Below are 15,306 nucleotides of genomic sequence, written 5' to 3' on the forward strand. Positions count from 1 at the left end.
CAGCAAGGGGCCAGGAGTTAGTATTCAAGACACGTGTGCAAGGCTCACCTGCTTCCACCTCAAGGTGGGAGGTAGGGTTGGGGGGGTGCTGAGAATCACATGGAACAAAGCCATAGTCTAGGGAACAGCTAGGCCTCCTACAAAATCTCCAGGGGAAGGGGTGTGAGTGGGGAAGGGAGCCCCAGGAGACCGGCCGAGTGATAGCCCTCTACAGGGGAGGGTCTTCTGCAACTTTCCAACGAATCTGATTTCCCCCCAATAACCCCATCCCTTAGTTCTATCCCCACCCTCCCCACTTCCCCCGAAACCTTGGAATGCTCTATACCTCAAGTACATTGGAGGGGCAAATCTGAGCAAGACTTGGGTCTTCAATCTGGAGTTAGCCCTCGCGGAGCAGTGTGTGATCTTGAGGAAGTTCCTCAACCTCTCTGAACTTGTCTTCTCCCTTGTTGCCATGGTTTCCCTGTTTTGACACAGTGGAGGTGAAAACGCAGATGCGGTATGTGAAAGCTCTCTTGTCTCCTGCCTTTGTCAGGAGTGAAGACAGACGGTCTTTTCAAGTGACTGAGTGTCCTTTAAAAAAAAAAAAAAGGACCGACAAAACCAAATATTGATTGCCATGAAGCTAGATAAGGAAAGTCTCAAAATGTCTTTGGGAACAGGAGCGCCTTTGAAAGTCATGATGAACAGCTCCAGCCCTAGCCTGGCTATTCTAAAGGCATGCCCGGCAGAGAGATTTCCCCCACCCCACTGCCCTTCACCCCAAGAAATTTGGTTCTGAAATGATGAGGAGAAATGTTGACATTGGGTTCATAGTTATTTTTGCAGCCCAGTCTAAATTCACATGCACTTTGGTTTTTTTGGGGGGTTGGTTGCAGGGCTTAAACTCTGGGCCTGGGCACTGTCCTTCAGCTCTTCAGCTCAAGGCGAGCGCTCTACCACTTGAGCCACAGCGCCATTTCCAGTTTTCTGAATGGTTTATTGGAGATAAAAGTCTCACGGACTTTTCCTGCCTGGGCTGGCTTTGAACCATGATCCTCAGATCTCAGCCTCCTGAGTAGCTAGGATGACAGGCATGAGCCACCAGCGCCTGGCTACACACATTTTTCCCCCCACATGGCTTCGAACTTGGCCTCTGACATTTCCTTGCCTCAATGTGACTGGACAGCAACCAAGCAGCGTTTGCAAAATTCCTCCAAATAAAATCGCCCCTGAGTGTGTGTCTTTTCTCCCATCTTCTCTGTTGAATGGTCACAGTCTCTCAGGGAGAGGAGCAATTTTGTTCTGCAGTTGAGGAAGATGGCATCGGGAAGGTGAAGAGAGGAGTCCACTGGGCACAATATGTCAGGGTCAGGATTCAGATTCGCCGACGGCCAAGCCAGATGATTCAATCACAGAGTCATTCAACCCTCTAAGGGTCTTGAGCCTAGCAAACCTCAGATGGGTTTGGCTGAGTAGATTGAATTCCCCATGTCTGCATGCTTGGCCTCTGGCCCTGCTCAGTTCCCCTCTAGCTTGTGTCTGGGGATAGAAAGAAGGGGGCGCTCCCATGGTGAGGACAGGGTGCTTCAAAGGGTACACTCCAAGATAGATGACCCCCCCCCCAGGGTCAACAGGTACCTCCTTTTTATTTTACTGCAGCCTACCTATAGATACTAGCTGCTCCCTGGCCCCATGGGCCCACCTCATCCTCCTCAGTGACGAAGAAAAAGACCCAGCACCTTGGCACCACTTTGCCAGTTAATGCCTAACTAAGGAATCTCTTGCTGCCCAAGAGTGCAAAACAGAGACCTTGCATTTCCGGGCACAGGTGTGACCCACAATATCAATGATTTGGTGTCTCTCTTGGTGGTGGCAGAGGGAGAGGGGGTGGTGTAGGGGAAGGAGCAACAAACTCACAGCTTGGAAAAGGCAAACATTATGCAAAAAAAAAAAAGTAAAAGAAAATATCTGCCCGCCCCCCTCTAAGGAAACAATCTCAAGACACAGGAAATAATTGGGGGTGAGTTTGGCAGCCAGGGGCTCGAGTGCGTGTATTTATAAGAGGCACGTACTTGGGAGGGAAGCAGTCTTCTGCGCTGGTTTCAGGTAATGTCTATCCTGGGGTGTTTTTCCCTATTCCTCCTCCTCTGTCTAGTCTTCTTCTGGCTCTTGATCTACCAGAGGGAGGTGGGAGAGGAAGTTAGGTGTTTGCACGCTGGAGTCAGAGTTACCCATGAGTCACTACTCTGGTCTGATGATTCTTGGCTTCACGAGTCTTGGCAAGCCAGCTTCCTAGTCATGGATCCCAAGCTTTCCTAATAATAGCTATAGTATCCTCATGCATCCAATCACTCTCCATCATCTACTGTGTCCAAGGCTATCTCCAGGAAGATACTTCTCTATCTTCCTACTTCCTGCTGCCAAAGGAGAGACTTGGCAGAATATGCTGTGTCCTGAGATGTGGAGTCATGAGTGGGAATAACTGTTGCCTAGAAGAGAGAAGCCCACCGCCTGAAGAGCCTCAGTATTGCATGGGTTTTTCACCCCAGCTGTACTGCCATGGGGCAGTGTGCAACCCCAACCATCCTTCCCCATGGGGAGGGGAGTTAGAGCATGCGTCTTCCCCTCCCTGTTTCTGTTCTCAGGACTTTAGGCCCCCAACGCAGCAGGGAGGGAATCACACTTGTCTTGGAGCAGGTATTCGCAGAAGAGCAGAAGAGCAGAGAGGATGGGGCGGCTGCTGCTCTCCCTGCCCTGGATGCTGTTGGTAATGGCCATGACCTCGTGGTTCATCGTAGTGGCAGCCAATGACTCCTCTTTGGAAGCTAGTAAGTGTGATGCTTACATGCGAGTGCTTGTGTATATGTGTCCTTTGTAGAGACTGTCTTAACCCTTTTTCTATTACACTTAGGATTTACAAAGTGTTTATTCTAAGCCTTTTTTTTTTCTTTGGCAATCCTGGGGCTTTAACTCAGGGCCCAGAAGCTGTCCCTGAGCTGTTTTTCTCAAGGTTACTGCTCTACCATTCAAGCCACAGCTCTACTTCTGGCTTTTTGGTAGTTAATTGGAGATAAAAGTCTCATAGACTTTTCTGCCTGGGCTGGCTTTGAACTGCAATCCTCAGATCACAGCCCTTTGAGTAGCTAGGATTACAGCCATAAACTAGCTGTGTGGGCAAACAAAAAGGTGGCCTTGGGGAAGTTTTCAGAGAGCAGGTGACACCATGCATGATATTGATGAAGGCTCAACCAGGTATGGGAAGGGACCTGGACACAGAAACCACAAAATAGACAAAGGTGGCTGAGAGTGTGGCTTAGTGGTAGAGCACTTACCTAGCATGCATGAAGCCCTGGGTTCGATTCCTCAGTACCACATAAATAGAAAAAGCTGGAAGTGGCACTGTGGTTCAAGTGGTAGAATGCTAGCCTTGAGCAAAAGCAGCTCAGGGACAGTGCCCAGGTCCTGAGTTCAAGCCCCTGGACTGGCACACACACGCACACACACACACACACACACACACACACACACACACACACACACACACACACACACACACATACACACACACAGAGGCTGGGAAGGGAGGGGTCACAGGTTCACCATAAATCCTAACAAAGAATCAAGAATCTGGGAATTATTCTTCTGGATGGGAGAATATTGAATTAAAAAAACAACAACCAAAAAAGATAAAACTTAAAGGCAATGCTTACCAAGGAATACATGTCAGAAGCGTGGCCTTCGGCGGGGGGGAGGGGGGTCAGGGCCTTGGTTGGCTTGTGCTGGATGGAATGGACTACAGAGCTGAGTCTTAGGTCCCTCCTTTAGGGAAGTGGGAGGATTTTGCGAAGCTATTGGCCTGACTGCCCACGTTCTGGGTTGGGCTGGCTTGTCTGCAGGAAGATGCTCAGAATGTCACAGCAATGCCACTTGCATGATGGATGGGGTTGTCACCACATGCTCCTGCCGGGAGGGCTTCACCGGCGACGGGCTGGTGTGTGAGGATGTAGACGAGTGTGCCATTCCCAAGGCGTACAACTGCTCGTCCAACACCAGCTGCGTGAACACACTGGGCTCCTACGAGTGCGTCTGTCCCGATGGCTTCTACCTGGTGCCCGGGTTGGGCTGCCTCGATGTGGATGAGTGCCTGGAGCCAGAGGGGACCCTCTGCCACTCCCTGGCCACCTGTGTCAACGTGGAGGGCAACTACTCCTGTGTGTGTCCCCAGGGCTATGTGGGGGATGGATGGCACTGCGAGTGTACCCCCGGATCCTGTGGGCCAGGACTGGACTGCCTGCCCCAGGGTCACGGTGGTGAGCTCGTGTGTGCCGACCCGTGCCAGGCGTACCACACGCTGGATGAGTACTGGCGCAGTGCTCAGTATGGCTCTGGCTACTCCTGTGATACCAACTTGCGAGGCTGGTACCGTTTCGTGGGCCAGGGTGGCGTCCGCATGGCAGAGACCTGTGTGCCAGTCCTGCGCTGTAACACGGCCGCGCCCTTGTGGCTCAACGGCACGCACCCCTCCAGCGACGAGGGCATCGTGAGCCGCACGGCCTGCGCGCACTGGAGCGGCCACTGCTGCCTGTGGGACACACCTGTCCAGGTAAAGGCCTGTGCCAGAGGCTACTACGTCTACAACCTGACAGCGCCCCCTGAGTGCAATCTGGCGTACTGCACAGGTGAGCTGGGGGCCACCCCCTCCTTCCCACGCCCCCTGGTGGGCACCATGCAGGGTGGGGGTGGGTGGGTCAAGGCCGATCCATGGTGACTGAACTTCTGCCTCTGCAGATCCCACCTCGGTGGAGGGGACGTGTGAGGAGTGTGGAATTGACGAGGACTGCATATCAGATAATGGCATGTGGCGGTGCCAATGCAAACAGGACATCAATGTCACCGGTGAGGGGGGTAGAAGGGGATCAGTGGAGGGGAATTGATTTGTTTGTTGACAAAGTGGTCAGTGGCAGGGAAAGCACATTCTCTCTCTCTCTCTCTCTCTCTCTCTCTCTCTCTCTCTCTCTCTCTCTCTCTCTCTCTCTCTCTCTCTCTCTCTCAGGTCAAAGTAAGTACAATGGAAAGATGATCATCATACTTCCAGGCTCTATGCCCTAAAAACATTAAAATCATAAATAACTACAAACTAGAAACTTAAAATCTGAGAGAGAGAGAGAGAGAGAGAGAGAGAGATGCAGACATGACAGGACGAGAAAGACACTCAGGAATACAAAGCCCCCCGCAGTTGGAAGGTTCACTAGCACCTCCTTTAGTCATGAAGAACTCTGGGGGGGGTGTTCCTGGTTCTCCCCTTAGTTGACTCCAAAACTCCTGGTGATCAGGGGTCAACTTTATGCCCAGAACTTACTTTAACACTCCCCGCCCTACACTGCAGTGGGTACACAGAATAATGCCAGCATGAGACTATGGAACACTACTCCCTTCTCCCCCCAATCTGCTGAATTACTGATCCGCTGTAGATGCAAGGCAGGGCACTGGCCGTCTCTGAGCCTAGGTTTGCCCCTGTCTACACTCATTGGAGGTGGATAGTGTTTTCTAGACTTCAGTTACAATTTCAGTCATCTTCTGCCACTTGGACAACGTTGCTATATTCAAGCCCCTCCTCTAATTTGAACTGTACAATTAACTGGTTGCTCTCTGAATTGACTGAATTCCCTTCTGTGATTGGTACTTGTTGGTTGATTGATTTTGGCTATACTAGGGTTTGAACTCAAGGCCTCTGGGTTGCTAGGAAAGTGCTCTGCCACTTGAGCCACACCTCCAGCCCCAAATCTCTTCTTTCAGGTTAATTTGAGATGTTGATGTTCACTGCTGGGTTTGTCTGCAGCAAGCTAACACATATCTTAGAAGGTCACAGTAAATACAGCAGAAACATTATTATAATAATCCTAGTAGCTATGTCCTAAAAACATTAAAATAATAAGTACTAAAAAATAACTTTAAAAAATCCTTTTACAAAAATAAATCTAGTTGTTGACATCTGCCCCAAATTCTCTGTTTAAGAGGAAAGAATAAGCATGTGTGGCCTTAAAGACGTTAAAGACAAATTAGGTCTGTCATCCCACAATAGATGAAAAGAAATTGTAGTTAATTTTCCTTTTTTTGGTTGTTGTTGGATATGGGGCTTGAAATCAGGGCCTGGGTGCTGTCCCTTAGATATTTTTGCTCAAGGCTAGCACTCTATCACTTTGAACCACAGCTTGATTCTAGTTTTCTGGTGGTAAATTGGAGATAAGTGCCTCATAGACTTTCTTGCCTGGGCTGGCTTTGAACCACAATTCTCAGATCTCAGCCTCCCTCAGTAGCTAGAATTACAGGTGTGAGCTACCAGTACCTGGCTTCCTTTCCCTTTATAAAATTGGGATTCCATACTATTTAATTCTGGGCTAGTGAAAGATCCAAACACTGCCATGAAATTGGGGTAGAGTTGGTTCTTAGGGGTCTGTGGGGGGGCTCTGGAAGGTTGGCTAGTGGATCCATCCTGCAATGTGTACAATCCATTCTTGTGCTCCCCTCTTCTGAGAGTTGAGAACCCCCAGCTAGTGGCCAGTCTGGAGAATTCCCCCTGTTTTCTGATTGTGGGGTGCATACTGAGCTCTTGAGGTTCAGACAGGCTCCACATTGTGCCCTTTTCTTGCTTATTTCAGATGTTTCACTTTTGGATCAAAGGCTGATCTGTGGGGCCAATGACATCAAGATGTCCCTGAGCAAGTGCCAGCTACAGAGCCTGGGCTTCAAGAAGGTCTTCATGTACCTGCGGGACAGCCACTGCTCAGGCTTCAGTGAGAGACGGGAGCAGGACTGGATGTCTGTGGTGACTCCGACCCGAGATGGTCCCTGTGGGACAGTGCTGACAGTATGTCCGGGCAGCTGGAGGGCAGGGGTCAGAGCGCTCACAGGTTCGGCCCCAGGTTCTACAGAAATTGTATGGGGTTGCATGAGTTATTTCACCTGTTTCCGAATTACTGATGTTTGGAGCAGTAGTTTGCCTGTAAAGGCCTCTGCAGAAGGGACCATATTTATTTTAGGGAACCCCAAATGTTTGTGTAAGGGAAGCATTGTGCCCCCTCTTTTGTCCTGGTACTGGGGCTTGAACTCAGAGCCTTGTGCCTTTACTTGGTTTTTCTTTTTCGCTCAAGATTGGTGTCTATCACTTTTCTATTTTTTTTTTTTGTTGTTGTTGTTGTTGTGTTGATTGTGGGGCTTGAACTCTGGGCTCAGGCACTGTCCCTGAACTCTTCAGCTCAAGGTGAGTGCTCTACCACTTGAGCCACAGTGCCACTTCTGGTTTTCTAGTGGTTTTATTGGAGAGAAGACTCTCACAGACTTTCCTGCCTGGGCTGGTTTTGAACAGCGATCCTCAGATCTCAGCCTCCTGAGTAGCTAGGATTACAGATGTGAACTACCAGCGCCCGCCCCGGCTTGGCTTTTTTTTTTCTTTTGGTAGTAAATTGGAGGTTTTTCTACCCAGCTGGTTTCCAATTGCCATCCTTAGACCTCAGCCTCCTGAGTAGCTAAGATGACAAGTGGTAAGTCTCAGCACCCAGCCTTCCTGCCCCTCTTATGCCAGGAAATAAAAAGAAAAGATTCAAAAGAAAGGAAGATATTGTGGGATTCTGATCTTTGGGACCCCCTTTCTACAGAGATTCTATTTCCCTACTTTCCTTTCTCTTTTAAATAAACTTACTCTGTCTACTTTTGCCAAGAAGAAGAAGAAGAAATGATTATTTTCTAAGGCTAGAGCATGAAATCTCCTGAGTGGAGACTTAGCATGTGGACGAGAGTCTTTTAAAAAGGAAGAATGTGGTGATAGAAAAGACCCATGCTTCTTAGCTTCCAGGCAGCAGAGAGAATCAGTCAGTCATTCCCCTCCAGGAAGCAAGAATGTAACAGCCTTGCCTTTTAGCGTCATTGAAGGAAGGACGTCTGCAATGAGGTAGGAGGAGCATTTAGCTCAGCTACATGACACCTGCTCAGAGATGGCTCTTGCTACTGACAATTTGTCCTCATGGAGGCCAGGAAGTCAGTGTGTGTGTGTGTGTGTGTGTGTGTGTGTGTGTGCGCGCGCGCGCGCGCGCGTGTGCGTGTGCACATACAGGTGGCCAGAGACAAACAGCTCTGGTTTCATTGTCCTTCACAGATTCTTATTCTCCATTTTTCCCTCTGCTCCCTCCAACACAGAGGAACGAAACCCACGCCACATACAGCAACACCCTCTACCTCGCCAATGAGATTATCATCCGTGATGTTAACATCAAAATCAACTTTGCCTGCTCCTACCCGCTGGACATGAAAGTCAGCCTGAAAACCTCCCTGCAGCCAATGGTCAGGTGCGGTCAGCAAGGATCTCCAGGGCTCCCAGGCAGCTCTGCCTTGCAGTTCCATAATCGCGAGGTCTCCAGCTTCCCTGTCACCTGCCTCCCATAGGGAGCTAAGTGTGGCATCTGAGAGCTAGGATGGCTCACTGGAGAAACTGAGCTAGGGGATCTTGGAACCCAGGATCCAGGCTCCGTCCCACGCTAGTTAGAGGGGTTTGGGAGATGGCCAACATTTCTCTGGCTGTTAGTCTTCTGCATGTGGCAGCTGTGTTCTGCAGGTGTGAATGAACGTGTGAGAGTTTCAGTGGCTTTTCAGAGGGGCAGGATAGGAAAGAGGGACTGAAAGATGAGAGGCCTTAAATTTATTCATTCAATGAGGAATTTAAAAACTCCTCTTGTCAACGGGAAGAGGTCTGATTATAGAGTTTGCAGGGATGGGGTGGGTACTTGCCTGCAGGGATGCATTGGAGAAGTTCTCCCCATCCTTGGTACCACATGAGATTTGTATGACATTTTAAAATAAAGGACACTGTTGTTAAAGACCGCAGAAAAAGTCTTTGAATAGGATGTCACAGGCCAGTGATGCTGGCATTGGACAGAATGGTAGACCGTAATCCTGACTAGCAGTTTATTGAGTGTGTGGTGGGCATTTCACAAAGTGATTTGCATGGAATATCTCACTAAAAATCTTCACAGTTATGCCCCAGGAGATTTATGATCACCATTCCCTTTAGACAAAGGTGGAAACTGAGGCTCAGAGAAGCTTGAGGAACTTACTCCTTGGTTTGTATTTTGTTTACAAACAGAATACAATAGACTCCAACAAGGGACTGTAATAGACATTACTAAAGGTCTATTGAAGTGGCAGTGCTGGGATTCTAACACCTCCCCCTGCTCCCAGGTTCTATCATGACTTCCACCAGACTTAGCCAAGGGGCTCCGTGTGTTGGCTGCTGATTGGACAGCATGGAGGAAGAGGTTGCTCATGGCAGGTGTTTGGTTGGAATATTACTTGGCCAAGCAGTGCTCTGGCGTCTGGTGGCCCTCCCTTAGGTCAGAAAGCAATTGTCTGTGAGCAGATCTCTCAGGTTGAGCTGGAAACCTCACTCCTGTCAGAGCTGAGGATCCGGGTCTCACCTCTGAAGTCTCTGAAGTGGATGTCCGCGTCGCTGGGGTTTCTGATGGGTTTTATTTCATGTGATCTCATCCTTGTGAGGTCCTGTGAGGGGTCAGCCAAGGGCAGTTCTCACCGTGTAGCTGCTTTAATTATGCTTTTAAACAATCCAGTTACAAAGTCTTTTCTAACGTGGACTGGATTAGTTTTCTAACATAGACTACTGTGCTGGTCTACGGGGTCCACAACTTGTCCCCTTTTAACCTTTTGAAGGAGGAAGGAATTAACCTTGAGAAGGAAGAAGGAATTGAGGTGACTCTATTAAGAATCTGTTCATTTCATGGCTGGGGATGTAGCTCAGTGTTTGTGTAGTTGATTCTCAAAACAAACACACACACACACACACACACACACACACACACACACACACACACACACATGCACACACACACACACACACACACACACCTCACTCAGGCACACAAATCTCAAGCTCTGTCCAGGAGCATGAAGCAGAAAAAGGTCCCTCTTTTGGCATGTTCTCCATTTGGTCCTCTCACCAGCCCTTTCCCCCCTGCAGTGTCTTGAACATCAGTGTGGGGGGGACCGGCATGTTCACCTTGCGGATGGCGCTTTTCCAGAGCCCTTCCTACACGCAACCCTACCAAGGCCCCTCAGTGGCCCTGTCCACGGAGGCCTTCCTCTACGTGGGTACCATATTGGATGGCGGAGACCTGTCCCGGTTTGCAGTACTGATGACCAACTGCTATGCCACCCCCAGCGGCAATGCCACAGACCCAGTGAAATACTTCATCATCCAGGACAGGTAAGGCAGCAATCTCTAAGTGGGGGACCATGGAGGGATTTGGGAGGTGGGGGAGAGGAGGATTGTCTTTCAGCTTGGATGGAGGAAATTTAGCACTCATCATGAGTATACAGCAAAAATCTACAGGAGCACCTGGCAGTGACTCATGCCTGTCATCCTAGCTGCTCAGGAAATTGAGTAGCTAGGAAGTCCATGGGACTCTTATTAATTAAGACTTACCAAGTAATACTAAAAAACCAGAAGTGGAGCTGTGGCTCAAGTGGTAGAATGTTAGCCTTGAGCAGAAGAGCTCAGGGACAGTGCCCAGGCCCTGAGTTTAAGTCCCAGGATTGTGCATGCAAGCACATGCATGTGTGTACACACGCACACACACACACATACACACACACACACACACACACACACACACACACACACACACACACACACACCACAAAGTGAAATAGCTGAGCAATGTCCACTTCACCTGCCCAGAGATCCTGGGTCTCCAGACGCAGTCCAGCATGCATGTGGGTCTCTGCATGTGCTGTTCTAAGTTTCTCTTTGTGTTGTGCGTTGGTGCTGTTGGGTGCATGTACACAACCACACAACAGAGGTCCCCATTTCTGTTGTTACAACAAGGTAACACAGGTCTCTGATGATCCATAGGAGTTAGCATATGGTGGCTAATTTTTTGACTCCTGCATGCATTTCCTGGGTATCCCAAATGTTCTTTCATCCACTCTGCCTTGATGATTTTTTTTCTTTTTCTTGCTTTAGCATCAACTGTGGTTGCCACAGGCAATGTTTCAATTTTTTTTTAGTTTAAAACTTAAGCTGGGAATAGTGGGGTATGTCTGTGACCATAGCTATTAGAGAAAAAAAAATCTCTAATCTCAGACCAGCCTGGGAAAAATTAGCAAGTGCTTATAGCAAAAATCAAGTACAAACAGAAGAGTTGGGAGCATGGTTCAAGCCATAAAGCACTTGCCTGCCATGCTAGACCCTGAGTTCAGTTCCTAGGACTGCTAAACACGCACACACACACTAATAATATCCTTCCAACTATCTTTTCTCTGTGTGTGTGTGTGTGTGTGTGTGTGTGTGTGTGTGTGTGTGTGTGTGTGTGTGTGTGTCTCCTGGGGCTTTAACTCGGGGCCTGTCCCTTTTTTTTTTTTTTTTTGCTCAACACTGTCACTCTACCACCTGAGACACACCTCCACTTCTAGCTTTTTGATGGTTAATTGGAGAGTCTCCAGGACTTTCCTCCTGGGACTGGCTTCAAACCATGATCCTCAGATCTCAGCCTCCTGAGCAGCTAAGGTGACAGGCGTGAGCCACCAGTGCCCAGCTTCATAGCTTTCTTTTCTCATGGGCTCTAGTAATGAGCCTTGGAGCAGCTACCCACCCCCAACATACACACACACACACACACACACACACACACACATACACACACACACACACACCATCACATTGCCAACAAGTGTGGTGTGGTGTGGTTTTAATCCCAGACTCTGTCTCTAGAGTCTTTATGTAACTCACCACAACCTGTTGCATACCCTGCTTTCCCACCAGATGTCCACAAACGGAGGACCAAACCATTCAAGTGCTGGAGAACGGGGAATCCCCTCAGAGCCGGTTTTCCGTGCAGATGTTCCGGTTTGCTGGGAACTATGACCTGGTCTACCTGCACTGTGAGGTGTACCTGTGTGACATGGTGAAGGAGAAGTGCAAACCGGTGAGTCTCCACCCCTCCCATAGCCCTTCCCATCACCAGATGACCCCAGCCAGGTATGACCAGAGCCAGGAAACAAAGGGAGGGGTGGGTGGGGTCAGATGGGACACCTGAGCTGTGGGGAAATCCACAGGGCCCAGTGACCTGAGAACACCTGGTTTGTAAGCTCTGTGGTTTATGAAGGAGTCTTTTAATAAGAGGCTGGTGTGTGTGTGTGTGTGTGTGTGTGTGTGCGCGCGTGCCAGTTCTGGGACTGGAGTTCAGGACCTGGGCACTGTCCCTGAGTATTTTGTTTTTTTGTTTTTGTTTTTCTTTTGCTCAAAGCTAGAGTTTTACCACTTGAGCCACAGCTCCCTGCTGGCTTTATTGGTGTTAATTGGAGATAAGAGGAGTCTTATGGACTTTCCTGTTCACACTGAATTCAAACCTCCATCCTCAAAGCTCAGCCTCCTGAGTAGCTAGGATTCCAGGCGTGAGCCACTGGTGTCCTGAAGAAGCTGGCACTCTTAAAATTCTGTGCCCATGTTGTATTTTTCTTTTTTTTTAACTTAATGTTCCACAGACATTCTGTGTGTGTGTGTGTGGGGGGAGTTACCAGTCAGAGAGATCAAGTGAATTTGCTGCTGTCATAAGGAGTGGTAGGCCAAGACCTGATCTTCCGGCTCCTGCCCTAGTCAGGAGATGCGCCCTCAGGGTGCAGCCCTCTCCACCCCCAGCACCACGGCTGCACCCTCCTTCATGGAAACTTCTCTCTGTTTTCCTCTCTCCGCAGACCTGTACTGGGACCAGATACCGAAGTGGGGGCTTCATAGACAAATCCCGTGTACTGAACTTGGGCCCCATCACAAGACAAAGTAAGAGAGCCACTTAGTCCTTGTGGTTTGTAGCTGGGAATTCCCTCTCGAGAGGATGGTGGGGTGGGGAGCGGGGCTTGCACCTCAGATCTCACTGGGGACCCAAGAATGAGAGGGACTGTTTCTCCAGCCAGGACAGCCAGGACTGACACAAGCTCTCTTCTCTTTAGAGCACTGCCCCCTCCTTTCCCCCTCCTTTCTTCTCTCTCTTCCTCCCTCCCTCTCTTCTTCCTTCTCTCTCTTCTTTCCTTCCTTTTCTTTCCCTTTCCCTTCCCTTCCTTTCCTTCTTTCCTCTCTCCTTCCTTGTTCTTTCCCCCTTCTCCCCCCCATTTCCCTTCCTTTCCTCTGTCCCTCCTTCCTCTTTCCCTTTTCCCTCCCTCCTTCCCTTCATCCCTCCCTCCTTCCCTTCCTCCTTCCCATCATTGAGCAGGTGTCCTTTGGCCACCTGAGGAAGGTGTCTGAAATGGAGAAATCACATGATCCGATTAGGCTTTAGCTGGCTGTGAGAAGAACTGGCCGAAGAGGCTTGGGTCAGGTTGCTCACCAGACTCCTCTTTCTTTTCTTTTTCCCTACAGGTGTCCAGGCCTCCATCTCGAGGGCTGCTGCCAGCAGCTTCGGTAAGTTCAGGTCCTTTCTGCACAGCAGCCAGTTTCAAAAGGCTCCTGTAGAGCTGCCTGCCCGACTCTGGGGTTGTATGTGAATGCACACTCACACCACCTCGCAGAGGCATGCAGAGACACAGGCTCACCATGCACACACAAGGCCACATGCACAATTCAGGTCTGCACTCTCAGGCACACGCGGCGGCAGTTGCACACATATAAGTTCAGATGAGCACACTAAGTGCATATCTGTGTCCCCAAGGTATACCACACACACACACACACACACACACACACACACACACACACACACACACACACACACACACACCTTGGCTGTTCTCTTGGGTGCTTCCTGTAGCACTGACGTCCCATTTTTCTTTACCTACCTGTTCAGGAGCTGCTCAGTTGCTGAATTGCTGACAAATATTTGCTGAAAATCATTAGGTTCCAGAAGGCATGCTGGGTGTTGGGGTGAACACCAGAGGCAGAGTCCTGGGGTTTCTTCACAGCTCAGATCACAAAGGACAGGAAATGGTGGCGCTTTTTTTTTTTTTTTTGCCTTTGATTTTTCGCAGGTATTGAGTTGTCTGAAGAGTCTAGAAATGCACAGAATCTGTCTGGCCTTTGCCTGTCTTGGTTTTAGTGTCTGGATCCAAGGGGGTTGTGACACTAGTCTAGTGTTCTACCTGGACTTGTTCAATCCAGCCCCGGTGAACTTGGAACTGAGGAGTCAGGATGCTCCATATAGGGTTTGCTCTCTGCAAATATCCCATGTGGTCACCAAGGATGGATGTATAGGGTGGGCACTGTGCAAGAGCACCCCACCTTGTTGAGGAGATATCAATCTGGGGGCCAGAAGAGAGACATTGTCAATAAGTCCACTCAGGAGGGTACCTTTTTCTATTTTTAAAAAATTCAGAATGGACAGATGGAGATTTTCTTGTTTTGAATTGAATTTTAGGTCAGAGACAGAAAAAGAAAAGGCACTGGGGGCCAGTGGCTCATGTTTATAATCCTAGTTACTAGGGAGGCTGAGATCTGAGGATTGTGGTTTGAAGCCAACCAGGGCAGAAAAGTCCATGAGACTCTGATCTCCAAATAAGCCCCCCCCAAAAATAACCCTGGAAGTAGAGCTGTGGCTTAATTGGTGGAGTGTTAGCCTTGAGCAAAAAAACAAAAGAGCTCAGGGACAGACCCTGAGTTCAAACCCCAGTACTGGCAGAAGGAGAGAAAGAAAGAAAGAAAGAAAAGAAAAAGAAAGAAAAAAAGAAAGAAAGAAAGAAAGAAAGAAAGAAAGAAAGAAAGAAAGAAAGAAAGAAAGGAAGGAAGGAAGGAAGAAAGAAAGAAAGAGAAAGGAAGGAAGGAAGGAAGGAAGGAAGGAAGGAAGGAAGGAAGGAAGGAAGGAAGGAAAAAAGAAAAAGAAAAACAACAAAGCTTCCTTTCTCTAACCAGTCACCCCAGAGGTGATATCCTTTCCTAATTGGTCCATCTGCAGGAAGCCCTTGCTAATTTGCATAAAAGCACATTAGTGCTAGTGGTGGTCCTACCATTGCTTTCCTTTCAGGGTTCCTGAAGGTCCTGCCGCCTCTGCTTCTCTCGGCCGCCTTGACCCTGTCATTTCAGTGATGGGCAGCAGAAAACCCTGGTTCCCAGCCCACTTCCTGCCGGCCAGGATGGCAGAGGCAGCCAGTGCTCAGCCACAGAGGAGAGGCGGAGGCTCCTGCGTGCCGGCTCTGTGCCCTCCCTAACCCTCACTGCGGAAAACCAGCCCTGCTTTTAACTGATGCTCTTTCTCCTAATGGGACTTGTGACATGTCTGTACTTGAGGTCCCTGTCTCCTGAAGAGTGCAGCAGAATAATAATGGTAGAAGACTGGC

At 49.2% G+C, this 15,306-nt stretch overlaps 1 protein-coding gene across 2 annotated transcripts; it reads left to right on the forward strand.

Annotated features, from left to right (window-relative positions):
• The first annotated feature begins 1,847 nt into the window (after positions 1-1,847).
• On the forward strand, positions 1,848-15,306 carry LOC138825580 (uromodulin-like). 2 transcript variants are annotated; one of them, XM_070020232.1, is made up of 11 exons: positions 1,848-2,002; positions 2,628-2,810; positions 3,879-4,661; positions 4,771-4,878; positions 6,642-6,850; positions 8,176-8,324; positions 10,007-10,252; positions 11,810-11,972; positions 12,742-12,823; positions 13,400-13,441; positions 14,994-15,306. In XM_070020232.1, exons 2-11 carry the CDS (start codon positions 2,711-2,713, stop codon positions 15,053-15,055), a joined length of 1,944 nt encoding a protein of 647 aa, XP_069876333.1. In that variant the 5' UTR covers positions 1,848-2,002; positions 2,628-2,710; the 3' UTR covers positions 15,056-15,306. The 2 variants fall into 2 exon arrangements, with proteins under 2 accessions (XP_069876333.1, XP_069876334.1); XM_070020233.1 differs by having other exon boundaries at positions 2,002-2,088.

This window comes from Dipodomys merriami, unplaced genomic scaffold (assembly GCF_024711535.1).
Source record: "Dipodomys merriami isolate MVZ:Mamm:240054 unplaced genomic scaffold, mDipMer1.0.p SCAF_138, whole genome shotgun sequence".
Lineage (NCBI taxonomy): Eukaryota > Metazoa > Chordata > Mammalia > Rodentia > Heteromyidae > Dipodomys > Dipodomys merriami.